The sequence below is a fragment of the Bacillus rossius genome (assembly GCF_032445375.1).
Source record: "Bacillus rossius redtenbacheri isolate Brsri chromosome 4 unlocalized genomic scaffold, Brsri_v3 Brsri_v3_scf4_1, whole genome shotgun sequence".
Taxonomy (NCBI): Eukaryota; Metazoa; Arthropoda; class Insecta; order Phasmatodea; family Bacillidae; genus Bacillus; species Bacillus rossius.
Genome location: NW_026962010.1, coordinates 6,935,893 through 6,963,456, shown reverse-complemented (window position 1 = coordinate 6,963,456; position 27,564 = coordinate 6,935,893). Strand labels below are relative to the sequence as shown.

The 27,564-nt window shown below is 44.5% G+C and overlaps 1 protein-coding gene across 1 annotated transcript; it reads left to right on the top strand.

The window, feature by feature from the left end:
• Positions 1–5,126: 5,126 nt before the first annotated feature.
• LOC134541574 (uncharacterized) lies at positions 5,127–21,650 on the top strand. The gene is made up of 2 exons (XM_063385089.1): positions 5,127–6,351; positions 20,755–21,650. Exons 1-2 carry the CDS (start codon positions 5,300–5,302, stop codon positions 20,957–20,959), a joined length of 1,257 nt encoding a protein of 418 aa, XP_063241159.1. The 5' UTR covers positions 5,127–5,299; the 3' UTR covers positions 20,960–21,650.
• Positions 21,651–27,564: the final 5,914 nt, after the last annotated feature.

Below are 27,564 nucleotides of genomic sequence, written 5' to 3'. Positions count from 1 at the left end.
TGTTAATTTCAAAGTCCAGGTAATCAGGTCACCTAACAGTACCCCCGTGGTCGACTTTCGCGCGGGTGACAGTCGATTAGGCAGGGCAGCTTATGTTCGAGGCGTTGCACCACCCTGCACCCAGGCGCGTTCATTTCGCACAAGCTCGGGGCGAGGCGGCGATGCGCCATAGTGGTCTGTGTTGATTCGAGGAGCACTAATGGTTGGCGTCAACATGTAATGATTTCTGTAGTGATGTAAATATAATATATTTTTTATAAATAAGGTGTGTACTTGATGTGCATAAAACATGTTTTTATGTAGTTGTATAATGTAGCTTTAAACTGCCGTCACCCGACCTATGTGAAAGGCCCGGGGGGTACCTGACGGGTGCTACGGGCATCGCGGTGCTCTTGTCCGGAGGGGCGCCAGGCTAGCGGACTGCTAGGCCGTTGATGTTGGGTCGTGGGTACTCTGCCCCCGCGTGCCCCGCCAGGTACACGGCTTGAATCTACCCTGAATGGTTCTCTCTTGACTGTGAAGGCCGCTCGGCCGTGTGGGGGACGGGAGACTCCGGAAAATTAGCATACACGAGTTGGTGAGAATTACCTTTAATCTAGTCCCGCTACAAAACACTCTCACCAACACTTGGCGACGTCTAGCCGTTACACGATTAACACAGAAAAAACAACGCTACTCGACATTAATGGTTACCGCGGCAGTCTCGCGGGACGCGGGTCGATGCTCGCTGGAGACGGCCAGCGCCGAACATTAACGGGTGCAGGGGGTGCTCTATGAGCGGGCTCCTAAATTCGGCGAAACACTTACGTGTGTGCAGCCGGCAGGCATATGCACGGCGTCCTTAAATAAAAACACTTTCGCTGGAGTCGGCCAGTACCGTACGTTTTGTGCTACGATACGTATCGCGGTATCACACTTAAGACGGTCGGGATAGGCCCGGCTCCGCAAAATACGCGCCGAGTCGACGTGGGCAGCGGTGAATTAACAAAAGGTTTTAAATTTAAAGATTTAGTACAGAATAAAAAGTAATAAAATGAAAGAAACTTGGATGCTGCCCACGGACACACGTCTGTTCCCGGCGCGGAGTGGTTAGAGACTCCGGACATGGCCGCCTCGCAAGGAAGAGAAACTTTCTCTTCTTTGTGAGTCGGCGTCAAAAAACATATATTAATTTAATTTACTATATTACCAGTTAAAACATGTTCCAGGTGCCCAATTAAAATGTAGCACCTGGTAATTGGGTGCTTAAGGCTTAACAATAGTTTTAATGTATTTAATTATTTAAAATGTGACATCAAGTTGGCGACTGTATTTATCAACATATTGTCTCACTGTGAGCTGTAATAGTTGGATTTCTTCTAATCTGACACGATCCTAGTCACGGACATTTTAATTAAGGCCAGTGGCCGCGGTGACTTTTAATAAGATTTGTTGTCTATTGGGGTCACGCCCGGGACGCTCGCCTGACTCAATCCGGCTGGGCAAGGGGCGTGCTCCGAAAACGGGATACGGTACTGGCGGTGCGGAGCACGGGCTTAAAGGCCATGGTCGGTACGACGTCAAAACATTGTATTAAATATATCATAGTTGTTAGATGTATATTTATTTTACGGGCTGAATTCCACAATACAATTTTAGTTTGACCCTTGTAATCGATAGGTGAGTCTATTGCCTTAGAAAAAGAAAGGGTATGCGGTGTTGTTGTTAGCAATGTCGCAGCCTCGTCTCTTGTGAAGATGTGGATACGGGGTGGACCTCGCTCGGTCGTCATGTTGTTTGCCCGGCGCCAGCTCTTGGGTAGAGCAGCCTCACACTCTGAGGCGGGAGTGGACCGTTCGGCCCAGTGCAGTTGACCGAGGACATGCTGACAAGGAAGGTGCCTGCGGTCTCGCAAGGAGTCGCTAGTGAAAAGTTTGGGAGTAGAAGAGAGGGATGCCCGCGGTCTCATGAAGAGTCGCTAGCGGAAAGGTTGAAATAGGAGAGAGGAATGCCCGCTGTCTCACGAAGAGTCGCTAGCAGAGTATTGCCCACGGTCTCACAAAGAGTCGCTAGCGGATGGGTGCAAGAGAGAGGGAGAATGAGAGAGAGAGAAGGAAAGCCCGCAGTCTCACTAGAAGTCACTAGCAGAGGGGAAAGAGAGAGAGAAAGGTAGGCCAATAATACCACTGTTTACTGTGTTGGTGTTTATTCTCCCAGATTGGCTGGGAGAGAGGAGAGCTGTCTAGGCCGCCGATTTATCATATTGCCATCCGGGGCAGTAAGCGAGGGCGAGGCCACAAACCGAAGTTTCTATAACTCGCTAAGTGCATAGTAAATCAGGTGCACCCCACACTGGTGAAGAATCATTTGAATCGACGGCGGGGGTGCGTGTCTTGTGGGATAAGTTTGGCCACAGGCCTGTGTGTGCGCTGGTAGGTTGTGTAATGCTATAAAAGTTACGTGTACCTAATTCGGCGGGGGAGTGAAGCTCCCCACCAGTTAGATCGGCTAACTGGCATGATGTAGTGTCGTGTTGGTGTGCATTAGAGGCTTGTCTGTGTGCTGTAATTTCAAGTGACCTAGTTAAACTAGGGTGTGGCGTGTAGTGTAAAGCTGTGCGAGCCGCTCTTACGAACTCCTGGGAACACAGAACATGCATGGGTAGTTAGCCAATTAGTGCATGTAACAGGTAGTTCAGGCCGACACTCACGCAGGCACATAATCGTGTGGTCGTGTTGGTGAAACAGTAAAATAAATTACATGGATAAGTAAACTTCTGACCACTTTAGGGACCGAACTATTGCGTTCCAACATAGCTCAGTCAAAGTTAGGCTAAGACAGTATCGCTGTAGCTAGCCCCCTGGCTGTTGTCTGCTAGAACCTGTAAAAGAGAGAGTGGAATTAGTGGATTATATTCCCAGTGAGGGTCGTCCTATTTTACTATTATTTGGGCGGAGATGCTGACTAGGCAATTTTCTTTTTTTTTACATGTCTTAATATAACATTTGCTGTCGCCTGGGTTCTCGTGTTCGAGACTCAGCGGTGTTCCTAGCGGGAAGGCTGTTCTTTTGCGGGGAAACGTGTCCGGGAGGGCGCCAGGCTAACTCGGTGGTTAGCCACGAGGTGGGTCGTGAGGTCCGAAAGCCCCTGCATGGCCCACTAGGAACAGCGGTGGTGGTGATGATGCTAGGGATCCCTAATGCCTGTTGCCCCACTGGCCCTACACAGCATAGGACGCTGATCCCTAGCTGGATTGGTGAGGTTCAGAAATAACGTACACAGTTTGCACTGTCGTTCAGACATCGCGCGCGGAGTGTGCGGAGTGGACTTTTAATTACGTTGGCAAATTACACTTGCAATTACATTCACATGATTTCCCTACATAAAGTACACTGTCAATTATACACTAGGCGCTCTGACGCGCCGTCACTAACGTTACGTCCTCGCGCCAGTCGCGGTTGAGGGAGAGTGTTTGATTAGAGTCGGCTAATCCCGTAATTGGTAAATGGCGACATGCGGGCCCACCTGTGTGGACCGCGGCTCGCTATTAAATTAAGAACACGTCTACGATTGGATGTAGCCAGTGCCTGTGCACTTGGCGATTAATTAAAAGTCTGTGGTGGCGGGAGTCGGCCCATACCATATATTGCACGGTCCCATGTAATGCGTGGTGTGGGGGGTGTTAAGTTGATGCGGCTGGGTTAGGCCCTAGACCGGAAAAGGACCGGGCGCACACGGGGAGTAGTTAAAAAAGGTTTCGGGGTCTGACTATAGTTACCAGATTGAAGTTCGATGAAGACAAAGAGATGATGGCTCCCCGTGGGATGTGCGTCTGTTCCGGTCCGCGAGTCGCGCTGTACTGGCATCTGGCCCTGGCGCGAGGGGAGGGGTGAGCTCTCTGTCACGCCAGAGTTTCTAAAGTTCCGTTATTCGTAAAAAATTATATTAATAACAAAAAGCGAGTGGCTCTAAATTCACACAATAAAACTTAATGATTAACTTTACACACACACACACACACACACACACACACACACACATATGTTTTAGAAATGACATTTAATAAATTTGTATAAAATAAGCTTGAATTATAAGAGTCACACTGGAGACTGTTTGTTGCATGATAACTACTCCAGTGGCGAATGATAAATGCTAATTTGGGGCGGTTTGAGTTATGTCACATATTACACTATTTAATTCAGGCTGAAGGCCGCAAGGGGAGCACTCACAGCTGTTTTAGTAAAAAACTACACGTGAGTGGCCCGGGCACTCCTTCGTCGCACGGTGTTGTTAATTCAAAGTGGCGGGTTCATTAAAGTTTAGTGAATTTACTGTGTACATGACTCTGTTTGTTTTGCCGATTACGTTAAGGGCGTTGATAATACCTAAGTCCCGCGGCGCTCGTCTGACTCGGGTGGGCCATGGCTAGGGGCGCGTTCCGTTAGCGGGGTCGGATACTGGTTGTTGCAAGTCGGGCTTTAGGGTGGCCTTCGGCCGGACGACGTCACATTGTCTGTTCATATGAACAACTGCCATCTGGTGACGAGTGGTGGCACTACAATTGCCATGGCCGGAATGTTGTGCCACGGACAGTACTGTGACCCGGGTTTTTGTTTAAATAAAGTGGAGGTACGATGTCAGTTAGCATTAAAAGTGTCAGGGCAAACAAATATTCTGACTAGTACATGTTATTAAGGAAGGTTACAGCTTACATTTGGTATTTGGCTCATGTCCGGCCTATTCTTGGAATGATATTTGCAGTTTTTTGAAGATAAACATTTCTTTATAAATAAGGTAGGTATTTATTCATTTATAAATGTAGCTTTGAGCTTTATCTTCGTTCTCGTTGTTTACTTATTGATTTATTTATATTTGTTATTTAGGCTCAGAATGCAATTATAAAATTGTTGCATTGTGTCTTATGATTGACAGATGAGGAAACCATGGCATGTGATCTTGATGCTAGAATATTAAATAATAATTTCCTATCATTTCCTGGAATAAGGTATATCTAATTGAGTTAATTTTAAGTTTTAATACTTGTTTTGATTTAATAATTATTAAATATTTTCACTTTGATTAATATTTGAATTGTATATTTTTGTCTTATTAATATTAATATTTATACCTTGGGATAATGTTTTTACAACATTGAAAGTGTCATGGCGACGATGTGTGCATATTGTGGCTGTACTGATTCTTTTCGATTTCATTTTATTTTCCTCGGCGCTAGGTAGGCGGGCTGTTCGTAACAGAAGTGGTGAAGTCATTTCTAGTGTTATATTTGTGATTTTTACGTTGTTTTAGACGTGTTACAAGAATGTTTCGCACCATTATTCTCTTGGGAATTGTTCTCTCTACAGGATTTACAAATGACATGGAAATGATCAGTGGTTTGGGTACCTCTATCAAAGCAACCAAGTCGCCGAGTTTTGGTACTTGTTGGACGAATTCCATGCGGAGTTTTCAGACCAGGTGTGATAAGTTGAACATGGAATCTCAGAAATATTTGGCTTTGAGGTTCGCCGATTGTTTTTTGGTGATGTCTGGTGAAGAGGCATATGGATGTGATAAATTAATTGAGGAAGAGAGAAATGTGTGTATTAAAAATATGTCCACCCGGGATTACAACACGTTCACCGATTTCTTCACGCACGTAGATAGTCTTTGTCGTTTTCTTGAGATTCAAATTTGGCAAGAAGACACTGAAACTAACTTTAGAAGCCTCTTGGCAAGCACGACGAAGGCAAAGAAGATGATCGTGGAAGCACTGCAAAAGCAAAAGATTTCCTTGCAACTGCAGAAGATGAGCATCTCGGAACAAATGCAGATGGTGAAGACGACTAGCCGTTTGGACGAGCGTTTGATAGAACTGCAGTCAAAAACCAAGCAAACAGTGGACAACTTTTCTAAGTCGACGTCGGGCAGCTACGGAATCCTCGTAGAAACCTTTGCCGGGCTGACTGCCTTGCAGCAATGGCTCGTCCACAAAACGACGTGGCTGGAAATGGCGATATTTTATATTTGTGGTACCGTGGTGATACTGCTTCTGACTGTCTTGCCGGAGCTCGAAGAAGCCAAATGGGTCCTGTTGTCATTGCATTTGGCTGCTGTGTGCGTGGAGTGTGGTTTGTGGTCGGTGTCGCTGCATGTAAATGTGGGGTTCGTGAGGAGTTCCCTGGTGTACGTCTGTGCTGGTCTTTTGTGCTTAACAGCGTACCACTACACAACTACAGAAACTTCTAAACACAGACTAATGCTAGATGTAGAAAGGAATATTGACCATCTTGAGAAGATAATGACTGGCACGAGAGTAGTTAAGAAAAATGCATGCTTGGTTCAGAATTCAAGAGTTGCATCTTCAAATGACAGGTAAGTCACTTGTTTTAATTCAAGATGGTAATCCTGAAGTAGAACCTGGGTAAATATGTAGAGTAGCGGTATTTGCAAAAAAAAAATGTTAAAAATCCGAAAATACTTTTATTACTTATATGCACTTTCACTTCCTATTTTCATTAAACCCGGGAGATAAGAAATTCCAAATACTTTAGGAGATATTGAATGTTTTAATTTTCATAGTTGGGTGGTATTGGTTAAAAAAAATTCGAAAAATCCGAAAATACTTTTATTCTGTGCTCTTTAACTTCCTCTTGTCATTAAACCCGGCGGAGATAAGAAATTCCAAATACTATAGGAGATATCGAATTTTTTAATTTTCGTTACAATACCTGTGCATTCATGCGGCTTGAACAATTGTTTCTTCTTTATGAGTATGAAATTTTTTTTTTCGTGACGTAGGTGAACGACTACATCATTTTCTACTAATGGCAAAAGAATTGTACCTGCCTCTAGGTGAGTTTTTAACTTTTTTTTTTTATTTCCAAAATTCGTTCAACAGATTCTTAAAAGAATATAGAACATGTCAATAAAGTCAACAAAAATGAACAATACAAACAATCAAATTAATTAAATCATAATATCACATTAAATTAGTACTAATTAAAACAAAAATATAAATATATCAATATACAAACAAATCATCATAAGTTATTCTAAACATTATTATAATATTCATTTAATGTATAAAATGAATTTTCTAATAAATAGTTTTTGAGTAGAACTTTAAATAGTCTTGGGTTGCAATGGGAGATTGCTTTTAGTTTATGAGGGAGTGCATTGAAAAGTTTTATGCCAGAGTACAGTGCACCTTTTTGATACCTTGATGTATTATTACTTGGCACATGCAAGTCGGATTTATTTCTGGTGTCATAAGTGTGTATTGCACTGTTATTATCAAAACTATCATTATTTTTAACTACAAAATTAATTAATGAGTATATATACTGACACATCATAGTAAGTATCCTTAGATTCTTAAACAATGGTCTACAAGAATCATAGTGATTAACATTAGACATTATTCTAATAATTTTTTTTGTAGTAAAAAAACATCATTAGCATAGGGTGATGATGCCCAAAAAATGATCCCATATGACATTACAGAATGAAAAAACGAAAAATATATTTGTTTTAAATAAAAAACAGATACAGTTGCTGATAACGATTGAAGTGCGAAACAAGCTGAACATAGTTTATGTATCATTTTAACTATATGTTCCTTGCCACACAAGGTATTGTTTACATGCAAGCCTAAAAATTTAACACTATTTGCTTCTGTAATTTTAGTATCACTATAATTCAATTGAACTACAGGGTTAGACTGTTTATGTAAGTGAAATTTTAAGATACTTGTTTTATCAATATTTAGAGTAAGATTATTAGCATTAAACCATTGATTTAATTTATCACATACACTATTTAATGTTTGAATTAATTCTTGATTTTTAATGTTATGACACAATATGCTAGTGTCATCTGCAAATAAAATTACTTCAGACTGATCAGTTATAAAAGAAGGAAGATCATTTATATAAATCAAAAATAATAATGGTCCCAGGATCGACCCCTGAGGCACACTAAGATTAATTAACCCTTTATTTGAGTGAACTGTACTAATTTTAATGTTTTATTTGTTATTTGGATATTGTTACGCAAGTAATAAGTAAAAAAAAAAATACATGAGGGCCATCAAACATAAAAGTATCTAATAATTCACTGTTCTTAAAATCATGAATACTGGTGTCTGGTTCTGTCAATAATATTTGAAACTGACACATCCTGAGTGTAATGTAGAGGGCATAAAAAGTACAAGTAATATTTACGAACTTTTGGGCAACTTTTAATGCTCTTTGTGTCGCAGCAGAATGGACTAAGAAAATTTGTCTGTTATTAAAGCAAGGAATTCAAAGCATAACAGTAGACAGCATTTAATTTTCTAAGGTATTTTTTTAATCTGGGATATTATTGTTTCTTCTGAATGAGTGTGTGTTTTAAATAAAATTCTGTGTAGAAGAAAATTTAAGTAACTGCTTTTTTATTATTCAATATTAAAAATGTCAAAATTATGAATTTGTTCTTACTTAATTCCAAAGATGCAGTCACTTACACTAACAATTTATCAACCTTTTTTCCTTAATTTTCACAACATCTGAATATCTATTGTCTGACGAGTAGTGTGTAGTTTGTGCAGATTGTGTGTACTAGTGCTGTTCATGTAGTAGTGTAGTTACATGGGTGGTTGACAGGCATGTACATCTTTGCTAAAAACACTCAAGTCTTAGAAATTTAATTCTTACAGTACACTAATCCTTCACTTAGCATGTTGTAATAGGTAGGGGCCTATTAGGGATTGAAGGAAGACCAGAGCCTGGCTAGGACTGCGGATTATGTGATTGGAGCAGTTGGGTAATCAAGGTTAAAGGTTTCAGGTACACAGACATTTTATTCAAATTCAATATTAATTCAAAATAAATATTACGTTAACATTTCTGACAAAACGAGTTAGTTGACAATTATAATTTGCATGGGTAAGCCGGCTACACAGTGATCCAATCAACGATCGTCAAAAAGGGACATAATTTCCTTGTCTGAAGTTATATTACAAAAAAAGTTACATTTACAAAACTACTGCAAAGTGCAGGTACACGAAAGAAAGAAGTTACATTATTCTTTAAAAAGCAGTACCAAACAAATACGTGCAACGACGTCTCAAGGGGAGACAGATATAAACAGAAAAACGGAAGCGAAGGTTAAGTTAAATTTACATTAAAGCAGAAATCCAAACAATTTTTGATGGTGTCGGCCGAAAAGGAATTTAGACAGAACAAATTTAAACAATACTGATTCTACATTAGGGTGAGGGCCACCGCCTCACTGACGACTCGATTCAACTTACATTTCTCCCCTGAGGTCGCACACGCACAAAGACTAAGTCGAAGCTCTCGGACTACATGCTAGTGAAATTAACAACTGGTCAGCTACTGCTGACAACCAAGCCTCACAAAGGCTACCAGTAGAAGAAGACCCTCATCATGTCTGCAGCAGATTTTATAAACTCGCGCCGCAGCGCGCGCATGCGCATATTGAAAGGGTGGGGGAAACGAGTAAAAATTGAACAAACACTAGGAGGGGGAGAAAAGGAGGGAGAAGGATGAGGGGAGCGAAGTGCCGGAGGCCCGCGATGACGCGCGCAGTTCGAATGTAGCGGACCTAAACGCTACAACTCCCCTGCCCTTAAACCACGGTACCCGCCGCCCTTTTCCATCTTCTCCATCTTCATAATGTTACTGTAATGTAATGATAATGTTTATTTTCATAACGAACACAATTTCAACTGTCAGTCTAAGTCTAAACATACAAAGTTTACACGCCATATATAATGGCCAAAGATTCTTGAAGGATTACATAGGTCTAGTACAACGACCAAAGGGAGCATCTTCAGCGCTGAAGACTTATCTTGATCTTGAGGGACGTCCCAGGAAAGTTCATTTTTGTTTCAAATTGTAGCAACGAGCTCTCAAGCTCGTTCGTCGACAGACAGACGCAATTCCGGACGTAACCGAAGCAGGCGTCCCCGCAACAGCTGACGCCGATGGCGCCTGGCAGGGTCGACTCTTCACCTCGCTCCCTTGTCGAGCAGGTTGCATGCTCACAGGGGACGAGGGCTTCTAGGTGTCATCGTGTGCATCATGCAGGCTCGCATGCGGCATGCATCACGGCTCCAGGCTGGCGGGACGAAGTCTCACGCCCGCACGCCGGCACACCAGCACGGCAGAGCAGCCGGCCGCTCGCTCACCGAGGAACAGCATCCATCAACCGCGGCGACTCAGAGCGCCTCGGGGCGAGCCAGATAAGAGCCGCACAGCAGCATGCTGATGCGGAACTCCAAATGACGGAGTCGCATGGACGCATCCACGGACTCGGACAGCGAAAGAGGCGGGCGGCCTCGTAGATGCAGCGAATAGCGGGCGGGCACCAGTGACCACGACGGAGCGGGCAGGCGGAGGAGCCTCAGGTCCGTAGCTGCGCAGATCCTCTTGAGGGCACCGGCATCCGCGACGTGGAAGGAAGGGGGAGGAACGATAACTAAACCAAACTGAAAAAAAAGAACACAAAACCAGACGCGCACGCCAAAACAGCAAACCCTTTAATTAAGTATTAAACTTTTTCAATTGCCACACATGGGCCTTTCTAAATTTTTTAGATCCAGACGCACTGTGCATCAAGACAGTGTTCTCACCAAGGAATCTGTCTATTATGAAGGGTCCCACAAATGGTGGGATTAATTTAACATTAATCTTATCAGCCTTCTTAGGCAGTACAAAATTCTTTACCAGGACCAACTGTCCAACAGAAAAATCATGAGGCCTCCGGGAAGCATTATATGAATTTGCAACAGCTTGACGAGCCTTCGTGAGATTGCATGCCACACTATCCAGGACGGCCTCCAGTGACTCGTCATCCGAGGCAGCCTCCAGGGGCGGCAGTCCCCACAGGTTAAGGAGAGGGTGGGTAAGCTCCCTACCTAGAAACGGAATTGAAGGTGGGAACCGGGTAGCGGAATGCACAGCTGAATTAAGGCCTACGTTTATAAAATCAAGATCGCTGTCCCATAGCGACTGATCTTCCCTGTAGAAAGCAGTGAGAATGCTCTTAAGTACTTTATTAACACGCTCTGATTGGTTTCCCTGGGGACAGTAAGGACTACTGTAAATAGGCTTAATGGCCCATTGAAAACACATGTCTTTGAACAGTACAGAGCGGAAATAACGTGCGTTATCACACGTGATCATGGCTGGAGCACCAAAAAATTTCCATACCTGATCTCTTAAGGCTTGAACAATACTGTTTGCTTTCATGTTCTTTAAGGGGATTAGCAACACAAATTTCGAAAAAATGTCCAGAATAACCAAAATACAATTGTTACCTTTTTTAGAATGTGTTAAGGGACCAAAAATGTCAATGTGAAGCACATGCCAGGGGGCAACAGGAGCATAAGCATAATACAAGCCGACTTTGGCACACTGCGGCGGTTTCGAGACTTGACAATCTCAACAAGTTCGCACGTGTTTTTGTACATCAGCTTGCAATTCAGGCCAAGCTAAATGTGCACTAATTCGACTGAACGTTTTGTCGATGCCCAAATGTGCACCCAATAAGGAATCGTGAAAATACTTTAGAACCATAGGGCGTAGGGATGCAGGAACAACAGCCTTCCTTTGTCTACCAGTTGTCCCGGTATAATAAACAACACCCTGTTCCTCAACATAAGGCACGGCTTTACCAGCACTCAAATCCTTCCTGATTTGAACACACAAAGGATCCTCCTGTTGACACTGACGAATGCTAAGAAATGATTCCGGAAATATTATGCAAACAGCTGCACATATCGGCTGTGTTTCATCCGCGGACGAAACACAAGTCGCAAATTCATCGGGCGAAAACATTCGCGAAAGCGCATCTGCCACAACGTTGTCACTACCCTTAATATGATGCAGTTTGAATTTGAAGCGGGACAGTCTTAACACCCAGCGCCCTAGTTTACCGAGCTGATTCGGATGGTTAAACAGCCAACTAAGCGCTTGATTGTCCGTGAAAAGATCGAACTCGTGACAATCGAGATATGACGCGAATTTCTCGATGCCAAACAGACATGCTAAGGCCTCCTTTTCATAGGTACCCAGACGTCGTTCCCCGTCAGTAAGTGTTCTACTGGCATAGGCAATAGGGCGCAACCTATCGTTTTCAATATGCCCTAATACAGCACCTACCGCGATGCTTGATGCATCTACCTGGAGGGCGAACCTGCGTTGAAAATCAGGTAGAACCAAGACAGGGGGGGAAGAGATTAAGGCCTTAAGACTGTCAAAGGCCTTCCGTTGAGCGTCGCCCCACTCAAAAACAACATTCTTTTTACGTAAATTATTAAGCGGACCACATACTGCGGCGTAATCGGGGATGAAACGAGAATAATATCCCGTCATGCCGAGAAATCTCTGAACTCCTCTGACATTCCTAGGAGGAGGAAAGTTTACGATGGGGGAAACTTTATCGGGATCCATTATGAGTTTGCCTTGTGAAATAATGTAGCCTAAAAATTTTACGTAATCTTTTCCCAGATGAATTTTGTCGGGATTAACTGTCAAGTTAGCGGCTCTGAGACGATCATACACCTGACACAAATGTTGTTTGTGCTGTTGCAGGTTATCACTGTAGACGATAATATCGTCGATGTAATTGAAGACTGATTTAAATTTTAAGTCGCCTAGAATATGATCTAGCACTCGGCTCATAGCCTGGCTACCAAAAGACACACCCATAGGCACACGATTAAATTGAAATTGCCCCCACGGGGTAGAAAATGCAGTATATTTACGACAGTCAGGATGCAACAAACATTGGTGGAAACTAGCATTTAGATCAATGATGGAAAATGTTGCGGCTTTCCCTAAATGTTGAAGGGCGCTCTCTACGGTCGGCAACTCGTAGCTGTCCTCCTTAATTTTGTCATTCAGTTCCTTGTAATTGTGTACCAGCCGGAATTCCCCCGCTTCCTTTTTAGGGACTAAAAAGGAAGGCGAACAGAAATCGGAAACAGACGGAGCAATAACTCCTGCTTCTAGGAGTCTATCGATAATGTTTTTCAACTTTTGCAATTTAGGAGGAGAAATTTTATGTCCTTTAGCCTTAACAGGAGTCGTGTCCTTTAAATAAAATTTATAGGGCATGACGTCACACCTGCCTATCCGGTTGTTAATTACGTCAGAATACCTGTTCATGACGTCAGCAATGACCGCGTCCCTACTAATGACGTCAGACTTGTCGGCGCACGACATGACGATAGGAGCGGAGTCATGATGAATAAGTTTAATTTTACGTTCAGGATGAAAACCAAAAACCAGTTCCTGGTTCGCGACGTCTAACAAACATCGCGTCTTTCCCAGAAAATCTAAACCTAGAATAAGCGGGTTACATAACCCGGGAACAACATTAAAGTGCCAGTTCCAAGAAAAACCCGCGATCTTAATGTGCATTTCAACTTCTACGTCTGACGTAACAATTACGCCGTTGGCTACACAAATTTTCACGTCAGAGCCGGTACAAACACGGCTTAACAAATACGGATGTTTGATGCAACATGCATCGAACAATTCGGAACTAATCAAGGAACGGGTAGCACCGGAATCAATTAAGGCCGGAATATTATTTCCAAACAGACGAACGTGTACAAAATTATTGTACGAGTAATGAGCGGCTTTCCTCAAGCGACGACCGTGGCGACCACTCGCACGCCCGGTCAAGGCCCGTTTCCCGGACAATTATTTCTGTAATGCCCAGTGCGCTTGCAACGAAAGCATGTTCGCTGCTCACGGCTCACAGCGGGCTGCGTGCACTCAGACACAGCGTGGCCGTAAGTACAGCAGTTGGCACACCTGGGACGGTTGGAGGACGGGCCGGGCGCATTAGCCGACTCATAACGTCTGCCGGCGGCAAAACTCGCCCTGACAGAGGGATCACTTACACTAGCCGCACACTCAACGGGCCGCGATGCGCGCACCGCGCGAGCGGGTACGGTGTTGACTTGAGACGTAACCTGAACATTAGGAGAATTGCATTTAGGAGAATTGAATTTAGAATTAGAATTAAAATGAGAAACAGGAACAAAACTACCTGGCGAGGCCTTTGAGTGAAAATCCTCGTGGTATTTTTTGACAGTTAGCAATCTATTTTCCACTTCTGCGCTCCACTTACGGAGAGTACTCAGATTGGAGGGAGGGCTAAGCATGGCGCTATGCTGTAAGACCAGCGGAGACACGTTGCTAACAATAGTTTGCGTTAATTCTGCCTCAGGGAGGTTCAACTCCAGTACCTCAGCAAAGGCCGCAACAGAATTAATGAATTGCAACAAGGGCTCCTCAGGCCTCTGAAACCTGAATACAAGTTCACGTTCACACGTTTCTAGCACACGAGGCGGACAGGCAAACTGTAGCACAGACGTCTTGAACTGTGCGAAGGTCTGATTCTGATTCATGACGTCAGTGAGCAGTAGCAAAAATGCCGGCCCACACAGGCTCAGGAGAGCTTTCAAAAACTCCGCCTCACTGACCAACTTTAAACCAGCTAAACGTGCCGCGGCACTCAGAAAATCAAGAACCGCACGCGGTTCACAACTATCAAGACGTGGGAGAAGTTACAAATTAGAAAAAAATATCTTTTCATTAAATCTGGAATATTATTCTATACACACAGTCCTGCAGCAGAGTTGCGCAGTTGTAATAGGTAGGGGCCTATTAGAGATTGAAGGAAGACCAGAGCCTGGCTAGGACTGCGGATTATGTGATTGGAGCAGTTGGGTAATCAAGGTTAAAGGTTTCAGGTACACAGACATTTTATTCAAATTCAATATTAATTCAAAATAAATATTACGTTAACATTTCTGACAAAACGAGTTAGTTGACAATTATAATTTGCATGGGTAAGCCGGCTACACAGTGATCCAATCAACGATCGTCAAAAAGGGACATAATTTCCTTGTCTGAAGTTATATTACAAAAAAAGTTACATTTACAAAACTACTGCAAAGTGCAGGTACACAAAAGAAAGAAGTTACATTATTCTTTAAAAAGCAGTACCAAACAAATACGTGCGACGACGTCTCAAGGGGAGACAGATAGAAACAGAAAAACGGAAGCGAAGGTTAAGTTAAATTTACATTAAAGCAGAAATCCAAACAATTTTTGATGGTGGCGGCCGAAAAGGAATTTAGACAGAACAAATTTAAACAATACTGATTCTACATTAGGGTGAGGGCCACCGCCTCACTGACGACTCGATTCAACTTACATTTCTCCCCTGAGGTCGCACACGCACGAAGACTAAGTCGAAGCTCTCGGACTACATGCTAGTGAAATTAACAACTGGTCAGCTACTGCTGACAACCAAGCCTCACAAAGGCTACCAGTAGAAGAAGACCCTCATCATGTCTGCAGCAGATTTTATAAACTCGCGCCGCAGCGCGCGCATGCGGCGCAATTTTATAAACTCGCGCCGCAGCGCGCGCATGCGCATATTGAAAGGGTGGGGGAAACGAGTACAAATTGAACAAACACTAGGAGGGGGAGAAAAGGAGGGAGAAGGATGAGGGGAGCGAAGTGCCGGAGGCCCGCGATGACGCGCGCAGTTCGAATGTAGCGGACCTAAACGCTACAATGTCTTCAAATTATGCGAATTCATTTAGCATGATGTTAATTTTACTGCCCTAGTCTTGAATAGCACTTTTGTAAATTTCATTTAGCAATAAATCGCCACAGACAAAAAAAAGCCGGGCATGACGCCACAAAGTCTGCTACAACTCGGTAAACAACAGATGTGCCGTGGCATACAGGTAGCTACACGAGGTGGGAAGAGATGTTCCGTGGCATACAGGTAGCTACACGAGGTGGGAAGAGATGTGCCGTGGCATACAGGTAGCTACACGAGGTGGGAAGAGATGTGCCGTGGCATACAGGTAGCTACACGAGGTGGGAAGAGATGTGCCGTGGCATACAGGTAGCTACACGAGGTGGGAAGAGATGTGCCGTGGCATACAGGTAGCTACACGAGGTGGGAAGAGATGTGCCGTGGCATACAGGTAGCTACACGAGGTGGGAAGAGATGTGCCGTGGCATACAGGTAGCTACACGAGGTGGGAAGAGATGTGCCGTGGCATACAGGTAGCTACACGAGGTGGGAAGAGATGTGCCGTGGCATACAGGTAGCTACACGAGGTGGGAAGAGATGTGCCGTGGCATACAGGTAGCTACACGAGGTGGGAAGAGATGTGCCGTGGCATACAGGTAGCTACACGAGGTGGGAAGAGATGTGCCGTGGCATACAGGTAGCTACACGAGGTGGGAAGAGATGTGCCGTGGCATACAGGTAGCTACACGAGGTGGGAAGAGATGTGCCGTGGCATACAGGTAGCTACACGAGGTGGGAAGAGATGTGCCGTGGCATACAGGTAGCTACACGAGGTGGGAAGAGATGTGCCGTGGCATACAGGTAGCTACACGAGGTGGGAAGAGATGTGCCGTGGCATACAGGTAGCTACACGAGGTGGGAAGAGATGTGCCGTGGCATACAGGTAGCTACACGAGGTGGGAAGAGATGTGCCGTGGCATACAGGTAGCTACACGAGGTGGGAAGAGATGTGCCGTGGCATACAGGTAGCTACACGAGGTGGGAAGAGATGTGCCGTGGCATACAGGTAGCTACACGAGGGGGGAAGAGATGTGCCGTGGCATACAGGTAGCTACACGAGGTGGGAAGAGATGTGCCGTGGCATACAGGTAGCTACACGAGGTGGGAAGAGATGTGCCGTGGCATACAGGTAGCTACACGAGGGGGGAAGAGATGTGCCGTGGCATACAGGTAGCTACACGAGGTGGGAATAGATGTGCCGTGGCATACAGGTAGCTACACGAGGTGGGAAGAGATGTGCCGTGGCATACAGGTAGCTACACGAGGTGGGAAGAGATGTGCCGTGGCATACAGGTAGCTACACGAGGTGGGAAGAGATGTGCCGTGGCATACAGGTAGCTACACGAGGTGGGAAGAGATGTGCCGTGGCATACAGGTAGCTACACGAGGGGGGAAGAGATGTGCCGTGGCATACAGGTAGCTACACGAGGGGGGAAGAGATGTGCCGTGGCATACAGGTAGCTACACGAGGGGGGAAGAGATGTGCCGTGGCATACAGGTAGCTACACGAGGTGGGAAGAGATGTGCCGTGGCATACGGGTAGCTACACGAGGTGGGAAGAGATGTGCCGTGGCATACGGGTAGCTACACGAGGGGGGAAGAGATGTGCCGTGGCATACGGGTAGCTACACGAGGTGGGAAGAGATGTGCCGTGGCATACGGGTAGCTACACGAGGTGGGAAGAGATGTGCCGTGGCATACGGGTAGCTACACGAGGTGGGAAGAGATGTGCCGTGGCATACGGGTAGCTACACGAGGTGGGAAGAGATGTGCCGTGGCATACGGGTAGCTACACGAGGTGGGAAGAGATGTGCCGTGGCATACGGGTAGCTACACGAGGGGGGAAGAGATGTGCCGTGGCATACGGGTAGCTACACGAGGTGGGAAGAGATGTGCCGTGGCATACGGGTAGCTACACGAGGTGGGAAGAGATGTGCCGTGGCATACGGGTAGCTACACGAGGTGGGAAGAGATGTGCCGTGGCATACAGGTAGCTACACGAGGGGGGAAGAGATGTGCCGTGGCATACAGGTAGCTACACGAGGGGGGAAGAGATGTGCCGTGGCATACAGGTAGCTACACGAGGTGGGAAGAGATGTGCCGTGGCATACAGGTAGCTACACGAGGTGGGAAGAGATGTGCCGTGGCATACAGGTAGCTACACGAGGTGGGAAGAGATGTGCCGTGGCATACAGGTAGCTACACGAGGTGGGAAGAGATGTGCCGTGGCATACAGGTAGCTACACGAGGTGGGAAGAGATGTGCCGTGGCATACAGGTAGCTACACGAGGGGGGAAGAGATGTGCCGTGGCATACAGGTAGCTACACGAGGTGGGAAGAGATGTGCCGTGGCATACAGGTAGCTACACGAGGTGGGAAGAGATGTGCCGTGGCATACAGGTAGCTACACGAGGTGGGAAGAGATGTGCCGTGGCATACAGGTAGCTACACGAGGTGGGAAGAGATGTGCCGTGGCATACAGGTAGCTACACGAGGTGGGAAGAGATGTGCCGTGGCATACAGGTAGCTACACGAGGTGGGAAGAGATGTGCCGTGGCATACAGGTAGCTACACGAGGTGGGAAGAGATGTGCCGTGGCATACAGGTAGCTACACGAGGTGGGAAGAGATGTGCCGTGGCATACAGGTAGCTACACGAGGTGGGAAGAGATGTGCCGTGGCATACAGGTAGCTACACGAGGTGGGAAGAGATGTGCCGTGGCATACAGGTAGCTACACGAGGTGGGAAGAGATGTGCCGTGGCATACGGGTAGCTACACGAGGTGGGAAGAGATGTGCCGTGGCATACGGGTAGCTACACGAGGTGGGAAGAGATGTGCCGTGGCATACGGGTAGCTACACGAGGGGGGAAGAGATGTGCCGTGGCATACGGGTAGCTACACGAGGTGGGAAGAGATGTGCCGTGGCATACGGGTAGCTACACGAGGTGGGAATAGATGTGCCGTGGCATACGGGTAGCTACACGAGGTGGGAAGAGATGTGCCGTGGCATACGGGTAGCTACACGAGGTGGGAAGAGATGTGCCGTGGCATACGTATAGCTACACGAGGTGGGAAGAGATGTGCCGTGGCATACGTATAGCTACACGAGGTGGGAAGAGATGTGCGTGGCATACGGGTAGCTACACGAGGGGGGAAGAGATGTGCCGTGGCATACGGGTAGCTACACGAGGGGGGAAGAGATGTGCCGTGGCATACGGGTAGCTACACGAGGGGGGAAGAGATGTGCCGTGGCATACAGGTAGCTACACGAGGTGGGAAGAGATGTGCCGTGGCATACAGGTAGCTACACGAGGTGGGAAGAGATGTGCCGTGGCATACAGGTAGCTACACGAGGTGGGAAGAGATGTGCCGTGGCATACAGGTAGCTACACGAGGTGGGAAGAGATGTGCCGTGGCATACAGGTAGCTACACGAGGTGGGAAGAGATGTGCCGTGGCATACAGGTAGCTACACGAGGTGGGAAGAGATGTGCCGTGGCATACAGGTAGCTACACGAGGTGGGAAGAGATGTGCCGTGGCATACAGGTAGCTACACGAGGTGGGAAGAGATGTGCCGTGGCATACAGGTAGCTACACGAGGTGGGAAGAGATGTGCCGTGGCATACAGGTAGCTACACGAGGTGGGAAGAGATGTGCCGTGGCATACAGGTAGCTACACGAGGTGGGAAGAGATGTGCCGTGGCATACAGGTAGCTACACGAGGTGGGAAGAGATGTGCCGTGGCATACAGGTAGCTACACGAGGTGGGAAGAGATGTGCCGTGGCATACAGGTAGCTACACGAGGTGGGAAGAGATGTGCCGTGGCATACAGGTAGCTACACGAGGTGGGAAGAGATGTGCCGTGGCATACAGGTAGCTACACGAGGTGGGAAGAGATGTGCCGTGGCATACAGGTAGCTACACGAGGGGGGAAGAGATGTGCCGTGGCATACAGGTAGCTACACGAGGGGGGAAGAGATGTGCCGTGGCATACAGGTAGCTACACGAGGTGGGAAGAGATGTGCCGTGGCATACAGGTAGCTACACGAGGTGGGAAGAGATGTGCCGTGGCATACAGGTAGCTACACGAGGGGGGAAGAGATGTGCCGTGGCATACAGGTAGCTACACGAGGTGGGAAGAAATGGACACGCAGGTCTGACTACGTTATCGACTGTTGTACAAACATGAGTCCAACCACAGACCAGGCCGTGTTGAAGGATGAACTTCAGTCTAGCCAGTGGCAGGGAACTCATACGCACAAACAACGTCTGCTCATTTGTCTGCCGGTAACTGTACGTGCGCAAGCACCTGGAGTTGGAATCATGGCTTCCAAGTGAGAGAGTAATGCAGTGTGTTTAAGTATTTGAGACAAAACTAGAAGTTTTACGGCATGCAGACTGTCATGAAGGCCACACTTATGTTGGTCTTACTTTAATTTTAAGCAAGTCAACTGTGTGTACAATCGTACAAAATAAAGACTATCAAACGCTTGTATGTCTGATGCTGTTAGTTGTAATAGCGGGAATATATTTTACATTAGACACCAGAACAGAAGTGAACAGATGATTCACGTGGAAAAGATTGTTAAATGAACGGTGCAATGAAAAAAAAAATCACGGTGCTGATAGGTTTGCTGTGAACCAAGTGGTGATATGTTAATAAGGAATTTAATTTTTGTAATATTAAAATGAAAATATCCAGACAGTGATATCGGTTTTACTGCCAGTAAAGGATGAGAAAGTTTGTGGAAAGATACGCGAGTGTTGAAAGTCACCCCTGGGTGGGCAAGCCAACCAGCATAACCACATATCTCTCATTATGCTGTGTCGTATTTGTCATACTAAGTATTTGATGGTAGGCTTATAAAGATAAATAGTGTGACATATTTATCATTGAGTGTTATTCTACGCATTTATATTACATAAAGAATATTTCCCTACACATTTTGGAACACATTAAGTTAATTAGCCTTTCTATTTATGCTTCAGAATTCGTGATTTCGAATAACACAAACATTTTTAGGAACACATTAGTCGTGCTAAGTGATGGATTGGTGTATTCAGAATACTTTGCTAATGCATGAAATAGCCAGTTGAAATGTCTGAAATGTAACATTGGTTGTGTTGTTTGTAGGTTGTCCGTGACGCCAAACAGAACTGGATCGTGTTCAGTGAACGACGGTGACGACAGCTGGCGGTCGGTGTCTCCCGACAGAACGCCTGCCGTGTGGCAGAGGAACGGCAGCCGTGCCGCCACGCCACGCACGGACACCGGTCACGATGCCTGCCACGCGGCACAACTGTGGAGCACAGCTCACAGAAGTGAAGTTGGGACCTAATCATTCCATTTTGGTTCAAGTTTGAGATTTTGTATCTCTCACGGCCTAAGAACATGCCATATGATGATCGCATCATAGCCAATTGTGCTTCCATCTCTGTTTTCCTTCAGAAAGTTTCACAGTTTTTTTTTTGTTTCATATCGCTTTTACTTTGTTGCTTAGCATTCTGTGTTTGAGGTCTTCTATCCTACATATGACATTATTTTTAAAACTCGCCATATGACAGTAGCAAGGGAAATGGTTGGTTAATGAGTAAACTATATGGTACAAGAAAAACATATTAATTACTTATATTTTTGCAAAATGAAAATATTCTTAAAATGCATAACCAGAAAAACTTAAAATTAGATATTCTTAATAGTTCCTTTAAAAATAGTCTTTAACTGTGCGCAATATATTATTGCCATCACATACCGGTTGGGGCAAAAGTTATAAATCTCTTTTAGTTTTTGACGTGATAACATCTTATAAATCGATGAACGCCGGCTGCACACACAAAAAATTGTCACATTCCGCCTGAGCCGAGCGTGCAACCGGCCAACCACCCTGCGAGAGAATCTTCTATAATATCAAACAGGTTAAGGCGAGCTTTTTAACTAGTTGTTTGTGATTATATTTAAACAAATTATTTAAATTAAATTTGCAAAAACTGTAATTAATATTTGAAAATTAAAAAGTATGCAATTTTTCATCAATGTTTTCTTATGATGTTATCACGTAAAATTATCGTCTGTAAACCGACTTTACAGACAACCCCCTTTATAATGAATGCCCTCTGTTCACTGGAAAGGGATGAAAGAAGGGTGGGGGGTGGACATGATGGTTGCACTCTCGTGAGCTGGGCTCTCTCTCACAAGCCACCTGGTGCACTCGACCCAACTGCCCGCCACTCCACTCCTCTTGGCGCCGGCTCACTCGGATATTGCACCGGTTTTGCAGGTGGCGAAACTGCTCACCAATATTATCGTTGTACGTAATGTCAAAGCTAAAAATGCCATTTTTAATTGATTGTAACACAACTGTGGCGAATTGCCATTAGTAACATTTATCATTAAAATGTGTGTCAAATTGCATAAATATGCTTTGTACTACTGTTAAGTACCTTAAAATTATTATTGAGGGATTATAAATGAGTAAAATAATTGTTAATTTGCATTAATCAAGTTATTAGAACATCCAATCCCATATAACAATACATTAGAAAAAAATATTTTTGATGGTAGTTGAAGTTGTCAACTTATTATATTGAGAGTGTGAGCAAGTACATCCACTACACTAAAGACACATGTATTCTCTATGGTCGTTGACTTGAGTGGAGAGCCAATGACAGCACAGTTAGAAAATTGAAACCGAGTAATGATTGTTCTCTAAAGAATATCCTTAAATGCTGAATATTGATGGAAATTGTGATTTTGTCATCCAATTTATGATACATCATGATATTAAAATAAGTCAAACTCTTCATATATTTTAACCATGACTATTCATTATGGAATAAGCACATAGGTGTATAATATGGAAGTAATGCTTTGTGTGATAGACATTTTTACAACATATATTTTGTAATGAATGATTTAAAAATAATCAACATTTTTGTGTGTTAGAAATTGAAAAATGATATAGTTTTAATATTGTATTGAAAAAGAAGATATATATTGTCATTTAGGACACCAATTGTGCTTTAAATTAAAGTCGTTCAATTGAGTCATTTGTAACTCTGTGGTCTGAGAATTTTTAGATCTCAAGCTTAAAGACTGAACTTGCTACCAGACATTGATAATTTTAATGATTATTGTTAAAACCAATTGAGACAAAGTAAGATATTTGAATAGCCTTGAAATGTTTATTTAAGTCACTTATTTGATGTGTTCTTCACACATATAAGTTATTATTCAGTTACACTGTTAATGTATTTTGGATGTTCTAATGCATATTTGCTATTTTCAAGTGCAAATTATCAGTTAATGTGTGAAGATTTTAAGACACCGCTTAAAACTGTGTGATTATATATGTTCAGTTACGTGAGAGTAAATACTTATCCATTAGTAGAATAGTATTTTCTTGGCTTCTGGGTATAGGCTGTGTCAGGTAATTGTCTTGCGATGTTTCGGCAGTCATTGTAGCTGCCATCGTCAGGTAGACCAAGTCTGACTGCTGGCCTGGCCATCCGGCGGGGATGAGGGGAGGAACGGTGAGGGGGGGAGGGTTGTAAGTGACGATAACGCATCGCACTGGGCTGCGTGCAGCCGGCACTCACAGTGCGACGTCCCGCTGTTATGACTCGCTCTGAGCACTCTGGCAAGCGGCTTCGAGGCTCGCCCTGAGTCAAACACGAGGTGTCAGCAATTTCAACACCGCCAGCGAAACAGCGACGCGGGTCGCCGAAGGCCGACCGCCGCTGCGAGAGAAAAGGGGACAACACGGAACATCAACACGGACGCGGACAGAAGGATAAAGATGACAGCCACTGTCGAGAAGGGACTTCTTCTGGTCACCGGCGACTGGACGGCTGGAGTCGTGACATCTGAACCACGGAGCGCCGTGGTCCTCGGCCGCTGCAGTCCGTCGTCGAGATCCTGCCGCGAGCGCGACCCAGCACAGCGTGGGTAAGGAACCTGCCGAGGTGTGGTAGCGAGACTCCCTGATCATTGTCTAATTTGGTGACAGCTAACACTGTAATAGTACGTGACAGTAAATCAAGTCTCTATATTGAATTGTCTTTCATTCTTAGTCTTGAGCCCCCTATCACCCTGTCATAGAATAGTCAAGAATTGAGATCATCTTATAGATGAATCATAACACCGCGAAAGGCAGAACTGGCTTTTACTTTGAAATTTTAAAATGGCAAAGTTATAGTCGCGCTACAAAAAACATATGGTGCCAGCTTAAATAGTCGTACCGAAAAACAAAATCTAAATAGATATATTTTTTTGTGATATTACTGGGATTGCTTATAGATGAAAACCACACTAAATGCAATCGAAACCTCCAGCTCTTTTACCACTTGTTACTCTCTGTTTCTACATTGGTGTAACGTAAATGTCTCACTGGAAACATTTTGGGAGACTGTGGATTTTTGTTTCAAAATAATAAATAACAAATGCTGGTTCGTCTATAACTGTGCCTCTATTTCTTTTTCTATCAAAGTTAATTGGACAAAAGTAAACAAAACATTATCTTAAGAATAACAAGTTAATTTGATAATGGAGTTAATTATTTAAAATATATACATATTTGGACTAATACATTACAAGTTACAATTTATAATATACGGCAATACCTTAATAAGTTAAAATTTTATAATAGGGCTGCCCCGTGTCAAAATTTAAAGAGGTGCCTTACACCATAGTTAAAAATAACAATAAACAATCCCAGAGTGATAATTATTAGCACATAGCATAATTAAAGTCCTGCGACAATTAGATGGCACTTAAAAATTGCGTAGCACTCACATGCTGTCAAAGTCGTGGGGAATGTTGGGGGCCGTACAGTTGGAACTTGCTGGTCGGGAGTGATACATCATACTGTAGCCGGGCTGCCAGGTGGCGCCTCGGTAGTTTCCGGTTACCAAAGACGAGGAAGAGCATTTGGCCCCAATTTCAGCACCGGCTCTGGGACTCTGGGATACTAATTCTTGGACCCTGTCTGTGAACAAGCCAAATCCAAAAGAATTAGACCTGCTTCACAGCCAGTCATCAAACGGGCTAAAATGCCCACAAAAACAGGGATCGTCGAGAAGAGAAAGATGGTGTTGAAACCTCACCAACACACGGTGGTGTTCCTTGCGCTCAGGAGGGGTCCTGCCGGGATGCGCGCGAGAACCTGACCGACACAAGCGTGCTGGATGCGGAAACGCTCATAATTTAGAATTATTAAAAATTTAGCAAAATATAAAAGTATCTACATCAAAACACAGACTGACTGATTACTACTAAAAACTTAAGGAAAACATCCCTTGACGAGACGACTACATCCTAGTGGGCATGTAGAAGTTGAATCCTGCTGAGGGCCAGCTGAGAAACGAAGTAGTCAGTCTGACGTCGCGCCAAGAAGTCCCCGGGGGTTAGTGTGACGCTTAATTAAAAACGGGTGCTTGATTTAGAAGGAAAGGAAGTGGGGATACTTTGGCTGCAGGGCCGAAAGGTTCCGAAGGCTTCCGAGTGAGGGATCGAGTAATACCTGTTTCGATATCTCAACATTTCTTCTGGCGTCCGATGGCAGCGCTTTCTACTGGGAGGTGGCCAAAACAGAAAATAAATCAACTCGCGCATGTCGCACGAGGCTGCTTCTAAAGCAAGGGGGCTTATGGAGGAGACTGGTGGAGCTCTCTGGTGGCTCGGAAGAGAACGACAGGAGGATGTTGGTTGCGTGTGTCGCTAGTGGGCAGGATCTGTTTGGCCGAGACTCGAAGTAGTTGATAACTCTGCCGCTAGAGGTCAGAGGCGGTACATTCGGACACTCATGTCTAGACCTTGTGATAGGCCATCGCTGGGCAGGGTTAAGCATTGGGTGGTGATTCGTGGAACAGAGGGTAGGGGTGAATTCTGGCTCGTGAGTGCCTATACGTGCTCTGAGGCCCTGGAACAGTAGAATAGAGCATGGCAGTTAGAGCTCACCTCAGGTTTGCTCTGAGAAACTGGCTGCCCTGTGAAGCTGCAGCCACAAGCAGTCCTGATCACGGCGACAGGCAGTGTTTGAGTGATCAGACGTGTGCCGGAGCGAGGATAAGATGAGCCAGAATGCTGGCCCTCACAGAGGGTTGGCAAAAATCAGATACGGCGCTGGGAAACGAATTGGGGAACTAGTCTGACAAAGACTAAGTGGGAGTGTGCAGTGAGTGGAAAAAGTTTAAGATTTAGCTACAAAATTACTGTTAAAATAATAATTTAAAAATTCAAATTTACAACAAAGAAAAACCATGTGAATACAGATGTAGTACTACCCTTCATCTTCCCAGTGCTGGCTGCACTAGACAGTTTGATTAGTGGAGCTGCAGGTATAGCCAAGAATGTGAATATGGCTAAAATTCAGGCTAGATTGCTAAGTAAGAACGCACACCATAACAGTAAAATGCAGGTCCTTGCAAAAAGGGCTCAGGTCTATTCCTGCGTCCTTATCCCACATCCGGGGGAGGGGCCAAGCAGACAAGAAAGAGGGGATTAAAACAGATACAAAGATACTGAATAACCTGCCAAAGCTACCTTTTACCACCACTGACTTAAATTTAGCAATTAAAAAATTCCACATTTTAGAAATGTGTTTATGAAGGATAAATTACCCAGAGAATGGTACATCTAAAGGACCGGGAATCCACTGGGTAGCACACGCAGTTCGGTCGTACAGCTCAGTATTACGAAGGTTTTGGAGACCTGCCACCTTCTTTAGAATTGCAGCAGTATTTTAGTGGTTGCAAAATAACATATAGTTATGATAGGCAGCAAAAGCTAAATTCATTAACTGTGGTCACTTATGCATAAAGTTTCTCATCTCTGTATATAAAAAACATAAACCACAGCTAAGACCACACAGTCAATATCTCACTACCACCAAAGTGAAGAGAAAATTCCATAGTGCTTCGAAACCAATCCTGAATTCTACATTCTGTTGGAAATTATCCTGAATAAGTCTATCATACTAATACTAAGTTGAAACACTTCAGAACTGTGTTCAACACATTAACCTCCAATAGATGTAAGTGATGGGTTATGGCAGCTTGCCCTCGTAGACTTTACCGCCTACAATTCTATCCCAAACGTGGATGCGAGAAACCAAATATTCAGACACATTTTGAAGAATGAAGAGAAGCCGCAAAGATTCTTACGAAGTTTTAGACATTGAAATGTATTTTGAACAACACTTACCTGCAAATGTATTTTTTTCACTGAAAGGTAATCCAAACACACTACAGTGTGTTTTGCAAAGCAATGCACAAATTGAATTCAGTGGCAACCACTTCCTGGCCCCAATGCTTGGTTTTGAACCGAAAATTTATGAGGCGAATGAAGTTCAAGAGTTGACCCATCTGGTAAACATGGTATCTGTAAATTTTATTTGAATCACTGTGAATATCATTGGCCACAGTTTCCTTAATGGAAAACCAAACAGCACAATACACAAGTTTTCTCCGAATGTCCCTCCAGGATATAAGCTCAGTAACATGCCTCAAACTCTCATTTAGTCCAGTCACCATGCAACAAATACGATAGTTGGTTATTAGAGTGGTTGGCCCGAACAGTAAATTAATTAACTTTAGAAACGATGTGATTACATTATGTTTACATTTGAAAAAAATATGGGAGTAAGATACTTTGGTCTGCAGGTTCAGGAGTGAGCAGCATAGAGTCAGTACGAACGCAAACATCAAACGATTAACATCTGTTAATGCGAGGTTTCTAAGAATATTAGGTTTTAAAGTATTTCCCAATGGAATATAATACTCTTGACGTCCAACATTCACCACAGTTTGATGATGCAATCACTATACGTGAAATGCACATGTACAAACCATACATTGTGGGAGCATATGAGCCAAGTTCTGAGGTAATTATAGCAATACAAGATTCCGATGTGTATACACACGTATCTAAATCGTTTCTGCGAATCTG

Bases quoted from the DNA above. Each gene is read 5' to 3' on its own strand.
- LOC134541574 (XM_063385089.1), top strand. From the start codon at position 5,300: ATGTTTCGCACCATTATTCTCTTGGGAATTGTTCTCTCTACAGGATTT. The intron at 6,352-20,754 runs GTAAGTCACTTG...TGTTGTTTGTAG, and splicing joins GTTGCATCTTCAAATGACAG to GTTGTCCGTGACGCCAAACA.